The 15,615-nt window shown below is 39.6% G+C and overlaps 1 protein-coding gene across 5 annotated transcripts in view; it reads right to left on the bottom strand.

Annotated features, from left to right (window-relative positions):
* BIRC6 (baculoviral IAP repeat containing 6) overlaps positions 1-15,615 on the bottom strand; it is a 339,419-nt gene that overhangs the window by 152,104 nt on the left and 171,700 nt on the right. For all 5 annotated transcript variants that reach the window (XM_075924970.2, XM_089776902.1, XM_089776900.1 and 2 more), the window contains 4 exons: positions 13,581-13,860; positions 6,462-6,718; positions 4,078-4,186; positions 354-575 (listed from right to left, as the gene is read on the bottom strand). In XM_075924970.2, the coding sequence (XP_075781085.1) occupies positions 354-575; positions 4,078-4,186; positions 6,462-6,718; positions 13,581-13,860 (868 nt within the window). The remainder of the gene's footprint in view (positions 1-353; positions 576-4,077; positions 4,187-6,461; positions 6,719-13,580; positions 13,861-15,615) is intronic.

Here is a 15,615-nt window from a genome sequence, read left to right as displayed (position 1 = left end):
GAATAACAGTTAATCTGAAATAAGCTTGAAATAAGTTTCAGAAATGACGCGTGTTAAAAATAAGGCCACAAAAGCCATTTAATGATGTCATACATATTGATAGAAAAGTAAATGGGCTAAAAAAAATTGGCCACTACAAATTACTAACAAAATTTTAGAATATTACACTTGTTATAATAATCTCATCCTTCTTTGTAATAAACAGTATCTTTTCATTAACCATAATAATTAAGCAACAAATACATAAGTACTCCACTACTACTGCACACGGAAATAGCAAAAAGCCTATCATATCTTAATAAATGAAAAACAAATTATAGAACACAGTGAAATATTTTACTTGCAGTACTTACTCAAAGAGCTCTCTGTTCAGCAATGCGGGTAAGTCATATTCTACAAGTAGTTCATAGCTATGCCACAAAATTGCTGCTACACAGTGCAAATGAGAAGGAGATGGCATCAAGAGACCATACTCTCTTGTTGAGCTGTTTGGGCAGATGTAATTGATCCGGACATTTTTTTTCATGGCAGCTGCTCTTGCAGAATCGCTGACCCACTTCAGCAGGGCTTGTATTCTGGAAGGCAAAACCATGTAGCATATTTTAACATAAGCAGTAGGAACCTATAAAATAGATCAACTTCCTGCCCTAAAATAATTTACACTATTTAAAGCAATATTAAAGGTAAATACTACAAACATTATAAGAGTCATTAACTGTAGAATTTGATTTTTTTTTTAAAGTTGAGACCTCTTTATTCATCTGCAACAAAATGAATGTCATGTTGCCATTTCTCAAATTTTACATTTCCTGCACTATTTGTAATGCCCGGGATGCCAATAACCATTGCAGGAGAACCTCAGAAGACTTAGTTAGGGCTTGGCAATAATTAAAAGATGAAGTAATTTTAAAATTACGTTTTAAATGGTAAATGTAAGTAATTCTATAGCCACATAGTGTATGGAAAACAAACTCAAACTATTGAAGTTCAGGAGCAGAATGTAGGGGAAGCAACAGAATTACTGCATCTTACCAACATTCTGAACACCTACAAGTAATAGAAAAAGAAGAAAGGGGTTTCATAGATTCATGGATTCCAAGATCTGCAGGATCTACTTTGATCATCGGGGTACATCTACAATGCATGGTTATTTCAGGATACCGTGTAGCTGTGCCAAATTTCAAAAGAAGCCATTTCAAAATAGATTTGAAATAAGAAAATTTGCGCAGCGCAAATTGCATAACTTATTTTGAGTTTAGGGTGCTGTGCAGATGCACCCTAGTCTCACCTCTTGAACAGCACAGGTCATAAAATTTCCCCAAAATGATTCCTAGAGCACATCCTTCAGAAAAAACATCCAATCCTGGATTTAAAAATTGTCAGTGATAGAGATTCCATCACAAACTTTGATTAATTACGTTTACATTCCAATGATTCATTACTTTTACTGTCAAAATGTACATCATTTCCTGTCTCGATCTGTCAAACTTCAACTTCAGGCTACCGGATGCTATGCTTTTAATTGCTAGATTCAAGAGCCCATTATTAAATATTTATTCCTCATGTAGATATTCAGACTAATCAAGTTACTCCTTAGCCTTCACCTTGTTATGCTAATGAGAATGAGCTCTCACCATACAGTGTATTTTCTTGGAATGTAAAAATTCATTTAAAATGTAACTATGTAACCGCTAAAAATCACAGTTAGACATGCTGCAGGCTCTGCAGTATAAAGCTTCAATAAACTTCATACTGAAGGCTCACCAGGAATGGGGCTAAACAGCCACTACTGGCCCCACTCCTGGGAAGGTGGCTTCATTGTGGGCTCTGCAACTTGGTCCCTGGGAATGGAGTCAGCAAAGGCTGCTGCCAGGCCCATTGCCAGTTAGGAGGCTTCGGTGCCATAGCTGCTATGGGTCCCATTCCCAAGGAGGCAGCTTTGTTGTGGGCTCTACAGCCTGCTCCCCAGGAGCGGTGCCAGCAGTCCCTGCAGGCCTTGCTTCTGGGGAGCCAGTGTGTAACCTGTGGGTGGGAGCTATGCCAGGCCCATTACAGACCAGGTTCCTCTGGCAAGCTGGAACAGTTCTTGCCTGCGAGTGGAAGGGCCGAGCCAGGCTTGCCTCTGGCAGGACCCCATAGGGCTGGAATAGTCCTGCTCCGGCCTCTCTCACTTAACTATTTACACCCTAATATTTTCTGATTTTTTTTAATCATGAACATGGCTCTACTCTGAACTCTTTCCAATTTATCAACTATCCTTCTTAAATGGCACCAGAAATGGACAAAGTATTCTAGCAGCAGCAGCAAAGGGCCAAGTCAAGAAATAAAAGTCTCCGCTCCTATTTGAGATTTCATTCTTTTAGCAGCCAAGCACTGCATTAGTTCTTTGGCCACAGCACCACAATGAAGCCTCACGTTCAGCTCATTATCCACCACAACTCCCCATCTTTTTTCCCCTATCATCCTGTAAGTATGGCCTACATTCTTTGTACCAAGATGCATACACTTACATGTAGCCATACTAAAAAGTATATTGTTTACTTGTGCTCGGTTTACTTTGAAGAGAATGCAAAGCTAGGTACCTGTAGAATGAAAAACTATAAACTTATTTATAGTTCTGTGCTCAGAGGTTATTTTAAACGAGATCTAAAAGTATGTTTTAGCATAATGAGAAGTCCCTTTTTAAACAAGTGCCGTATATCCTCTTTCATAAACTAACTTTTTTTGGAAAAGCCACGAGGAGTTCTGTGGCACCTTATAGACTAACAGATTTATTGGAGCATAAGCATAAGTTTTCATGGGCAAAGATCCACTTCATCAGATGCATTTGGGAAAAAATCCCACTGTGAAAAGCAGCGGTGGGCTTATGAATAGGTTCTTCTGGAGCCACATGAAACAATGTGTGCTGAAGAACTTGCTAGCTCAGGAGTGGGCAATATTTTTTGGTGGGGGGCCACTCCCAAGATTTTGGAAAATGGTGACGGGCTGCACTTCTCTGTGGAGGAGATGTGGGCTCTAGGGTGGAGGTTGGGTGCAGAAGAGTGCACGGGGAAAGGGACTGGGGTGCAGTATGAGGTCAAGGAGGGAGTTTGGGTGGAGGAGGAAATTGTGACCTGGGTCAGGGGACTGGGGTGTAGGGTAAGGGAGGAAGTATGGGTGCAGAAGAGGATTCTGGCCTGGAGGAAGAGTGAAGAAGAGGGTACAGGGTCTAGGAGGGAGTTGTGACATGGGGAAGGATGTGCAGAGGTTTTGGATGGTGATGTGCGGGAGGGAGTTAGGGTGCAGGAGAGGCAGGGGTGCCAGAGGCAGGCTCAGAGTGGGAGGTGCTTACATAAGCAAGCAGCCCTGCTACACCCACAAGGAAAGCTGGGCTCCCTGCCTACTACAGCCCCAGATTACTTTAAACTGCAGGCTTGTTCCCTCCAGGGAAAGAGGTTTGTGCTGCCTCCATCTCTCAGACCTATTTCTCAGCTCCTATTAAATGACTGTTTCCAGCCAACAGGAGCTGAGATTGGCTGGGATCAATTCCTATTGGCCAATTATTTCCAGCCTATAGGAGCTGAGGATTGGGCTGGGAAGCCTCCCTCTCCCCACAGAGCAGAGCGCCACACAGACTGTGCTTTAAACCACAACAGCTACATGGCTGAGGTCCTGGCAGAATGGTCTACGGGCTGGATTCGGTGACTCGGTAGGCTGGATACTAGCTCCTAGTGTGCAGTCTCTTAGCTGAGAGGCTCTTAACTGATAACACTCTTAATGAGCTTTTTACACTTCCCAGCAGCCAGCAAATCCTTCAACCCACTGTTGCTTCCCATGTCTGGGTAAGTATCAAAAGCTCAGCATTAAAGTGTGAAGCGCTAAAAGCTCAGCTGAAAGCCTCCACGTTGATGCTGACCCCGAGGAACTGGGACTGGAGGTTTGTACTCTGGATTTGGCTTATAAACGAGTCAGTGACTTTTACCATGTTTTCTTTGTAAGTTTGAGGGATCAGCTTGTAAACGAATGGGCTTGTGTTTGAGTACATAATGAGAATTGTTTTAATATTTAAAAACATTAACAATTTAATTAATTATTCACCTGTCCTTTGTTCCAGGGTCCTGAGTTGTTCCGAGCTGATAGAGAATGTCTATTGTAGAGTCAGAAGATAGGCCATTCAGTCTTCCAAAAAGTAAAGGGCTATTCAAATCTTGCCCCACACACAAGGAAAAAAGTAACAGTAAAAGTACTCATTTAATTTTTTTGTTTTTAAAAAGTATATGTGGAACAATTATTGGAAACAACTGTATAATAACTCAATAATAGATATTCAATTTCAGATATATAAGGAATGCCATATGCCTTCCATCATACCACCTACGACTATTCTGAATACTCAAAACACATTATGAGAATTTACAAGTAAATTCATTAATTTCTCTATTAAAAATTAGGCCTTTAAATATATAGTCAGGCTTGGTTTTAAGTTACCTCTGTTGTGGAAACCATTATTTAAACTTCTCAATTAAAATTCATTAAAAATCTGTGCATATATCATATTTAACTACTTTAAAGTAGCAATGGTAATTTCTTGTTATTCTTCATAATAGAGTTTCTTTAGCAAATTTCATGAAGAAACTTCCAAAACGGCTGATACATCCTATTGCTCTTATCGTCGTCATTTGAGTGCCCATTTTGGGCATGTCTACACAGCAGCATTATTTCGGAATAACATCAGTTATTCCAAAATAACGTAGTGCACATCTACACATCAAGCCTGTTATTTCAAAATAAATTCCAATTTATTTCAAAATAACAGGCTTCTTACTCCAACTTCTGTAAACCTCACTGTACGAGGAGTAAGAGAAGTTGGGGAAAGAGTACTCAATTTTGAAATAAGTGCTGTGTAGATGTGCCCAAAGTCGAAATAAGCTACTTCGACTTAAGCTATGCAATTGATGTAGTTCAAGCTGCACAGCTTATTTCGAGTTTAGCCTTACTTTGTAGACATACTCTTTGAGAATATTGTTCCCACAGACTGAGGTGACAGGATGTTCTTAGCAAAAATGCACACCATCATCACCTGCTTGTTTAAGTGCTCCTCTATCCTGTCAGGAAGTGAAGAAAACTCTCTCATCTCACCTTAAGTCACCCTCATTTCTCCTGAAAAGTGAAATGGCCACTTTGAAACAGCACAGGTTAATGAGGACAAGCTGTGACTAAAGTCCTATTCACAACAGATGGCAACCATTTTTAAAGCAAGCTATTCTTCATGAGTTTCTCTGAAAAGAAATTTATATACTAGCCTTTGCTGACAAACATTCAATTAGGATATAACAGCAAAAGTGATGATTAAAATTTATTTAAGCTACCTCTCTTACCAGGCCTACTTACTGGGGCAAGAGGAAAAAACTGGGTGTACATTCTGGCTATTCTGGGCTGCTCAGTCCATGTCAAGCAACGGTAATTTCAGGTTACCAGCCATTGTACTTTGGCTGTTTTACGAGTGCCATAAAACAAATACAGTGTATGAGTGATTCTGACTCAAAGCTGAAATTAAAAAGTTATTTCAAGTTGATACTAAATCTTCTAACCATTAGAAAGATTGTGTGATTACCATCTCTTTGGGATTTCCACTTAATGTTTATGTACATTAACAAATGAGTAATTTAAGGTACAAACCTAACAGTAATGTCATGATTACATAACCAAGTTTTAAATGCAGGCAATTGAAAATTGGGTTAAATTTAAAAAAATCCAAACATGTTAAGTTAAAAAAATAATTTCTGTAAAGTTCGTCATAACACTCAGTTTCTTAGGTTTAACAAGATTTAGTTATATGATAATTCCAACATTCCTGAAATTTAGCTTAATTACCTGCAGATGTTCTCAGCTATAGGTATTCCTTAGCACAGTTTGCATCTGGGAATTTATGCACATCTATTCCAAAGTTCCTTTATCCCAAAGAATCCCAAGAACATTTATCTGACAATTTGCTGAAACTGATGTTTAATCTAACTCATTGTTTTATTTGTACTGGTAATGCCACTGTAGCACTAAAAGATAATTAAGTCTTAGACCAGTAGTTTTCAAACTTTCTGTATAGGTCACTACTTTTTTTTTTTAAACACACCAAGCCTCAGTGCGACCCCACCTTAAAAATTAAAAATGGGGGAGGGAATTTAATTTAATGCTGGCTTCTGTCCCGTGGAGCTGACAGTTTGCAACTGCCATATAACCACCTTATGATCCTTAGTTTGAGAACCACTGTGCTAGAGCCTCCTTGTTGACACTCAAGAGCACAGCACTATACACCATAGAAAACTAAGGTGCGATGTGCAACTTAAAAATAGAGTCAAAACCTTAATTAGTAAATTTCAACCAACTACTTAGAAATTTACATGAACCACAAAAGAAATTGCAAGATTTAGAATGACAAATATTTAAAAAAAAACACCAGAGAAAATAAAGTAATATGTTCTCACCTGCAGGATCGATCCCTGATGCGGAGCAATTTCTTAGAAGAATGTCAATTAGTTTTAGGCCTATTCTAGTGGACTGCAGCCCAATTTTTACAAGCACAGCCTCAATGTTTGGAGAATGCATACCACAGTATGGTGACATCAGTAAGGCAGCACATGTCTGCAACAGATTGGCAGTGGGTGCTGCAGCACTAGCCATCATTCCTTCTAAATCACTTATGTGAGTGAGGCAATGATGCAACAATCTTAACCATCCAATACTGAAATAGTAAACAAAAAAAGCTAGAATGAGTTAGTGTATACATAATTATGATGTATTAACTTTAAGTCAATCAAATGCTTTTATATAGGGAAGTATGACAGGAAGAGAAATATAAATATCTGTGATTAAATAGTAATAGGCACCCAAAGCTTAAATGAATTATACTTTATTAGAGCAAGAGTATACAAACATTAAAGAATTCAACATTAAAGTTCAAGACATGCCTGCAACTTCATTTTGTCACAAAATGTATTGAGTGCTTATATGTGAAATTGTATCACTCTCCTCAACTAGGGATGTAACAGTATGTTATAGGATAGTAATAGTATAGTTGATTAACCAATAAGCAAAAGCTTATATGTTAATGCTATAGACTACACATATTTCCGCCGCGCCCCCCCCCACCCCGTGAATTTTTTAACAGGTTGGCCAGCAGCCTGCCTCAGTCCTCGCCTGTGATCTATTTCTGCTGCAGCTCTGCATTTAAAGTGTATTGGGAGCCGGGCTGGCAGACAGCCTGGCTCTTTTCTGGCTCATGCTGGGTCTGGGGCCTTAGACTGCCCCCCAGACAGGGGCTGCTGCCACCCTCATAGACTCATAGACTTTAAGGTCAGAAGGGACCATTATGATTATCTAGTCTGACCCCCTGCACAGTGCAGGCCACAGAATCTCACCCACCCCTCCCAGAATAATCCTCTCACCTATATCTCAGATATTGAAGCCTTCAAATACTTTGAAGACCCCAAGATGCTGAGAATCCTCTAGCTGTGATCTGTACCCCATGCTACAGAGGAAGGCAAAAAACCTCCAGGGCCTCAGTCAATCTACCCTGGAGGAAAATTCCTTCCTGACCCCAAATATGGCGATCAGCTAAACCCTGAGCATGTGGGCAAGACTCATCAGCTAGACACCCAGAAAGTTCTCTAGTAATTCCTATCATCCCTCCATTGACCTATTTCCCACTGATAATGAATGATCAATTAGTTACCAAGATCATGTTATCTCATCAAACCATCCCCTTCATAAACCCATCTAGTTTAATCTTGAAGCCAGGTAGATCTTTTGCCCCCACTACTTCCCTTGGAAGGCCATTCCAGAACCTCACTCCTCTAATGGCTAGAAACCGTCGTCTAATCTCAAGTCTAAGCTTCCTACTAGCCAGCTTATATCCATTTGTTCTTGTGTCCACATTGGTATTAAGCTTAAATAATTCCTCTCCCTCCCTGGTATTTATCCCTCTAATATATTTAAAAAGTGCAATCATGGCCCCCCTCAGCCTTCTTTTGGTTATGGTAAACAAGCCAATCTCCTTGAGTCTCCTTTCATAAGACAGGTTTTCCATTCCTCAGATCATCCTAGCGGCCCTTCTTTGTACCTGTTCCAGTTTGAATTCATCCTTCTTAAACACGGGAGACCATAAATGCACACAGTATTCCAAATGGGGTCTCACCAATGCCTTGTATAATGGCACTGACACCTTCTTATCTCTACTGGAAATACCTCGCCTAATACATCCCAAGAGCGGATTAGCCTTTTTCACGGCCATGTCACAATGGCGGCTCAGTCATTCTATAATCAACCAGGACTCCAAGGTCCTTCTCCTCCTCCGTTACTTCCAACTGATGTGTCCCCAGCTTGTAACTAAAATTCTTGTTGTTAATCCCTAAATGCAAAACCTTAACACTTCTCACTATTAAATTTCATCCTATTGCTATTACTCCAATTTACAAGATCATCCAGATCTTCCTGTATGATATCCCGATCCTTTTCTGAATTGGCAATAGCTCCCAACTTTGTGTCATCCGCAAATTTTATTAGGACACTTCCACTTTTGGTGCCAAGATCAGCAATAAAAAGATTAAATAAAATTGGCCCCAAAACTGATCCCTGAGGAACTCCGCTAGTAACCTTCCTCCAACCTGACAGTTCACCTTTCAATATGACCCGCTGTAGTCTCCCCTTTAACCAGTTGCTTATCCACCTCTCAACTTTCATATTAATTCCAATCATTTCCAATTTAACCAATAATTCCCCATGTGGTACTGTATCAAATGCCTTACTAAAGTCGAGGCTGATTAGATCCACTGCATTTCCTTTATCTAAAAAATCTGTTACTTTCTCAAAAAAGGAGATTAGGTTGGTTTGGCACGATCTACCTTATCAGAGACAGCAGCATAGAGCAACAAGCAGCCGGTCTGCAGGGCTGGTTTTAAACTGGCTTCCCTCATGGACCAGCTACCGCCTGACACCCTGCACTGCTGCCTCTGATATAGAGGCAGTGCAGAGTGGCAGGGGATTCCTTGGGAGTGAGGCCCGAGTGCACTGACTGCCATCCGCATCCCCGGGAACTAAAGCATAGTTGAGTAACCAATAAGAATTCATGAGGTTACTCAACTATTCAATTAACTGATATTTAACATCCCAAGCCTGAACCAGGAGGGGGTAAATCCTAAAATCTGACTGGAGACGTTGATTTTCGGGAAGAAGCAACTATCATGATTCAAACGAAAATCTGTATAAGGATTTGAAAGTAGCTGAAATATAAATGCCAAAATTTGATGGAAATTTAACTATGCAATCATATACTGCTAAATTTGCTGTGTAGTTAGGAGTATCGGAAATCTGCATGTCTCGTTTACAAGTACTGCACACAGTAAAGTGCACTGAATGAGAAAATCAGTAAGCAGTCTTCATTAAGGACCAGATCCTGCAAATAATTACTCACCATAATAAAGTTAAGCACATGCATAATGACTTTGCAATCAACTTGTCTATCTAGAGAGGTTAAGTTCCTCATATGAATGTTTGCTACATCAGAGCCTAAATGTACATAAACAGACAAATCTATCATAACAGACTATCCAGTAAGTTCATGGACTGCATTGGAGACAATTTTTTTTTATTTCAGAAGGTTGAAAAAGCTGTTCTAGATTTGATCCTAACAAATAGGGAGGAACTGGTTGAGAATTTGAAAGTGATCATGAAATCATAGAGTTCACAATTCTAAAGGAAGGGTATAAGGGAGAACAGCAAAATAGAGACAATGGATTTCAGGAAGGCAGATTTTGGTAAGCTCAGAGAGCTGATAGGTAAGCTCCCATGGGAATCGAGACTGAGGGGAAAAACAGCTGAAGAGAGTTGGCAGTTTTTCAAAGGGACATTGTTAAAGGCCCAAAAGCAAGCTATTCCGCTGCATAGGAAAGATAGAAAATATGGCAAAAGACCGTCTTGGCTTACCCACGAGATCTTGCATGATCTAAAAATAAAAAAGGAGTCATGTAAAAAATGGAAACTAGGACAAATTACAAAGGAAGAATATAGGCAAACAATACAGGAATGCAGGGGCAAGATTAGAAAGGAAAGGCACAAAATGAGCTCAAACTAGCTACGGGAATAAAAGGAAACAAGAAGACTTTTTATAAATATATTAGAAGCAAGAGGAAGACCAAGGACAGGGTAGGCTCACTGGTCAGTGAGGAGGGAGAAACAATAACAGGAAACTTGGAAATGGCAGAAATGCTTAATGACTTCTTTGTTTCGGTCTTCACCGAGAAGTCTGAAGGAATGCCTAACATAGGGAATGCTAGTGGGAAGGGGGTAGGTTTAGAAGATAAAATAAAAAAGAACAAGTTAAAAATCACCTAGAAAAGTTAGATGCCTGCAAGTCACCAGGGCCTGATGAAATGCATCCTAGAATACTCAAGGAGCTGATAGAGGAGGTATCTGAGCCTCTAGCTATCATCTTTGGAAAATCACGGAAGACAGAAGAGATTCCAGAAAACTGGAAAAGGGCAAATACAGTTCCCATTTATAAATAGAGAAATAAGAACAATCCAGGAAACTACAGACCAGTCAGTTTAGCTTCTGTGTCAGGGAAGATAATGGAGCAGGTAATTAAGGAAATCATCTGTAAACACTTGGAAGGTCGCAAGGTGATAGGGAACAGCCAGCATGGATTTGTAAAGAACAAATTATATCAAACCAATCTGATAGCTTTCTTTGATAGTATCACGATTCTTGTGGATAAGGGAGAAGCGGTGGATGTGCTATACCTAGACTTTAGTAAGGCATTTGATATGGTCTTGCATGATATTCTTATCAATAAACTAGGCAAATACAACTTAGATGGGGCTACTATAAGGTGGGTGCATAACTGGCTGGATAACCATACTCAGAGAGAAGTTATTAATGCTTCACAATCCTGCTGGAAAGGCATAACAAGTGGGGTTCTGCAGGGGTCTGTTTTGGGACTGGCTCTCTTCAATATCTTCATCAACTATTTAGATACAGGCAGTCCCCGGGTTACATGGATCCGACTTACATCGGATCCCTACTTACAAACGGGGTGAGGCAACCCCACACTAGCTGCTTCCCCCCAGCAGACCAGGGAGACACGAAGCTAGCGCCCCCCCCACCCCCCAAGCAGACCAGGGAGACGCGGAGTGGATTTTCTCAGCAGACACCTCAGCTTGAGAATAAAGGACTGAGGCAAGTGAGGTGTGGGAGAATAAAACTGAGCTCTGGAGAAATGTTTGGCTAGAGTTTCCGCCACAATATGTAACAGTTCCGACTTACATACAAATTCAACTTAAGAACAAACCTACAGTCCCTATCTTGTACGTAACCCAGGGACTGCCTGTATTGGCATAGAAAGTACACTTATTAAGTTTGCAGATGATACCAAGCTGGGAGGGGTTGCGACTAATCTGGAGGATAGGGTCATAATTCAAATTGGAGAAATGGTCTGAGGTAAACAGGATGAAGTTTAATAAAGACAAATGTGAAGTGCTCCACTTAGGAAGGAACAATCAGTTTCACACATATAGAATGGGAAGCGACCGTCTAGGTAGGAGAACAGCAGAAAGGGATCTAGGGGTTATAGTGGACCACAAAATGAACATGAGTCAGCAGTGTGATGCTATTGTAAAAAAAGCAAACATGATTCTGGGATGCATTAACAGGTGTGTTATGAGCAAGACACGAGAAGTCATTCTTGCACTCTACTCTGCGCTAGTTAGGCATCAGTTGGAGTATTGTGTCCAGTTCTGGGCACCGCATTTCAAGAAGGATGTGGAGAAATTGGAGAGAGTCCAGAGAAGAGCAACAAGAATGATTAAAGGTCTAGAGAACATGACCTATGAAGGAAGGCTGAAAGAACTGGGTTTGTTTAATTTAGAAAAAAGAAGATTGAGGGGGGACATGATAGCAGTTTTCAGGTATGTAAAAGGGTATCATAAGGAGGAGGGAGAAAACTTATTCATCCTGGCCTCTGAGGATAGAGCAAGAAGCAATGGGCTTAAACTGCAGCAAGGGAGGTTTAGGTTGGACAGTAGGAAAAAGTTCCTAACTGTCAGGGTAGTTAAAAACTGGAATAAATTACCCAGGGAGGATGCGGAATCTCCATCTCTGGAGATATTTAAGAGTACGTTAGATAAATGTCTATCAGGGATAGTCTAGACAGTATTTGGGCAGGGGACTGACTCAATGACCTCTCGAGGTCCCTTCCAGTCCTAGTATTCTATGATTCTATAAATTAAGATAAATACTACAATAGATTACAGTGAATCTTAACAGATTTGGAGTTCTACTGTATTTGCTGCACATTTTTCAATATGTGTTTTGTTTATATTTAGCCTGTTTCATCTATTATTTTTCTTTTAATACACATAATGGAACATTCTATATTAAACTGTTAAAAGAACAATTATCTTGAACAATTAAAAGCAATTAACTTGAAAAAATGAGGTTGTAGACAAGTAAACTGCACCCTTGTTTTATAAATTATATCAATTTTTAATTGCATAAACAATACACAAACTCAAGTTACACAAAATATAATATTAATAGCAAAAATTGGCTATCGTATTTATATTTTCTGAATTTACAAAAAAGCTTCAGTGTTAACTGACTCATCCTTTGATCTTTGTTTATGGAAGGCTGCTTTATGTATCATTTAAATTTCATTTTCCTGTTTCTTCACCTAAGTTACTCTAAAATTTTAAAGACAATTCAAATCAAAGCTATTAGAAAAAAAAAGCTCCAACTTTCTTAGGCTCATAGAGGCAATTCCTAGTTATTAACAACAACAATGAACAGTCAATGAGCCAACAAGAAAGTAACAAAGAATAATTCTATACCCTGATAGGTAGAGCTCTAACCTAGGATGATACTTCCAAGTTCGAGTACCCTTGCATCTATGATTATTTATGAAAAATAAAAACTTCAAAACGAGAAACTAAAATGGACTCTTAAGAGAACTCTTCCCAGTCCAGGATCTGAGGGATTCTATTTCAAGACAAGAGACCCAAGCTCCATATCAGATAGGAGGAACTGATCTGAACTCTTTCAATATCCCAGGTGAGATCTCTAACTACTGGTGGACTAGAGGTTATATGGGAAACCCTGTGTCATCTGGTGTATTGCTAATATCGTCCTCCATTGCTTTTTGGTCATTTTAAATTCAATCCTAAAATTAAAATATTTCTTTTTAAATTCGCACCAAACCAAAATTTCTATTATGATGTCTCACTAATGCATCTTAAATCCCCTCCCCCCTTGCTCCCAAACACAAACCCTATCAATTCTTTTGCTCCGAAGGTTAGCAAATTCCTTATTGCTCATTAACTTTAAAATGCGATACATTTAATTTCTAAATTTTATTAACTCTTCCTTGCATTAAATTAAACCCCAAATTTTCTAAAAGAGGTAAAATGGAAACTATTCATGGAGATTACCCACATTTTTCTATAATCTGAGAATTCAGATCACTGCCTGTAACTTCTGCCTTATAAGACTTCATAAAGAAATTATGAAAAGCATGAATAGCTCTCCTCATTTCAAGCAACTATGAATAAACATACCTTGTTTTAGACACCTGATCTTCAGAAGGAAGGAATGGATTGTTAACTGTTGCAGATGATGTGTTTCCAAAGGCTGTGAGGCCTAACAATTTAATTTGAGAGAGGCCTAATGTGCTAGCATCTCGTGGGCGATGAAGTCGAAGGCAAACTGCAGAGGCCACTTCAGCTTTTACAAGCTGGATTTTTATGTATGTGAGGCCACTTGTGACGACAGGAGTTGACAAAGGTAACATATTCACCCCATCTGCACTTACTTCAACAGATACTGATGAAGGGCAAGCTACAGAGTAAGAGGAGAGTAACACTTTAGTACTGTCAAACAATTTAAAACTTATCACAATTAATCCTATTTGTAGTCACACTGTTAAACAACAGAATGCCAGTTATTTAAATATTTTTGGGTGCTGGAAAGAAGTGTGTGTTGGGGGAATGAGTATGTTAATACCCTGTCAATTCAAGCATATAACCCAGAGCATCGAGTCCCTCCATGCTCTGTGAAGTAGAGAAGAAGCAGGTCTCTGATCCAGAGCACAAGAGGAATAGGGCTCTGGGAGGAATGGTACCCGTCCTAGAAATGCACAAAAGCACACCCACCTTGAGCATGGGTCTGTGATCAAGAAAAAATGAGTTAATTTGTTTTGAGTTAATCACATACATTAACTGCAATTAATGAACAGCTCGACTTCATTTAAAAACCATTTATCAATGTGAGTACCCAGTTTTTAAAATGATAAACTAGCATAGTTTCCAACTTTGGGTATGTCTACAATTGCACTTCTGTTGGGAGTTTTTGTTCCTCGGGGCTTTGGAAGAAGCCCTGGCTGAATGACAAATGTTTTAATGACAAAGTGGGCTAGTATGGGTGGCACTTTGCCAGCAGGAGATGCTTTCCCACTAATGAATCTGTCACCCCCTTATTGGGTGTGGGTTTATTTTGTTTCCAGGAGAGCTAAGACAAAAGAGCAGATATCTTTGATCTGTGAGACAAAATATGACCATAAATGTCACATTAATTTCATATTTTTATCCATATCCAAAATCTGATTTGTGCACTTCATGTCAAAGACTGGGGATTAAACTAAGGAGGCATAGGAGGGCCCTGCCTATTCAGGCTAGGTCTACATCAAGAGCATCTTGCTGCTATACATATACCTGTGTTGTATAGTCATCACAAGGTGTTCTTAGGGTATATGAAGCTTGCTGATGTACTTTATTCTAGCCCTACAAAGCAAAATAAGCTATACAGGCCAAAAATGCAGTTTTGCCAATCAATATTAGGGATTTTGCCAGAACAGTTATGTTAGTCAAGAATTACAAATAGATATGCCAGCACAAATTTGTAGTGCAGATATGACTCCCGACAGTTTTTAACAGCCTTACCTATGGGAGAGAAAGTCATCAGGTCAGTGGTGATTATAATCCATTAAAACTGAATTTGTCTAACAATAAAGCAGTTGTCATGAGGGCTTTAGGCCCTTTAGGATGCTTCAGAGAACCCAGTCTGAGGCATCAGGGGAATTAACACCTGGGGCTCAAAACTAAGTAAACAAATTAATCAATATGTAAGCAGATTCTGTTTGAAATGCAAGGGCCTCTCCTAGTTAACACCAACTCTCATCACAGACAATGAAGGCAGAACTAGAAGAGCAGATAAGGATGCACTCAAGCTTTGTCTGCTCTACACACTTATGTTGATACAACTCCCCTTGAGCAATACAGTTACATCAACCTAACCCTAACCTGCCCCAAAAGCACTATGTGGACAGTAGAGCTCCTCCCATTGATACAGCTACTGTCTCATATAGGTGGATCAACTATGCTTGAGGAAGAATCTTTCCCATCCATGTAGTAGAATTTTCACTAAAGCATTGCATCAGTGCAGCTTTTTAAGTATTGACCTGCCCTTATTTCCAACAGTACAAAATATAAAAACCAGAAATTCCATGGCATGTGATTCTCAGTAAGAAAAGAAAAGCTAATAAACGACAGGCCTTTTATTAGTGTTCCAAATCGGGGCGGGGAGGGGCAGGGGGGA

The sequence above is a fragment of the Pelodiscus sinensis genome, chromosome 3 (assembly GCF_052426305.1).
Source record: "Pelodiscus sinensis isolate ZL-2025 chromosome 3, ASM5242630v1, whole genome shotgun sequence".
NCBI classification, from domain to species: domain Eukaryota; kingdom Metazoa; phylum Chordata; order Testudines; family Trionychidae; genus Pelodiscus; species Pelodiscus sinensis.
This window is presented reverse-complemented; position numbering and strand designations above follow the sequence as displayed.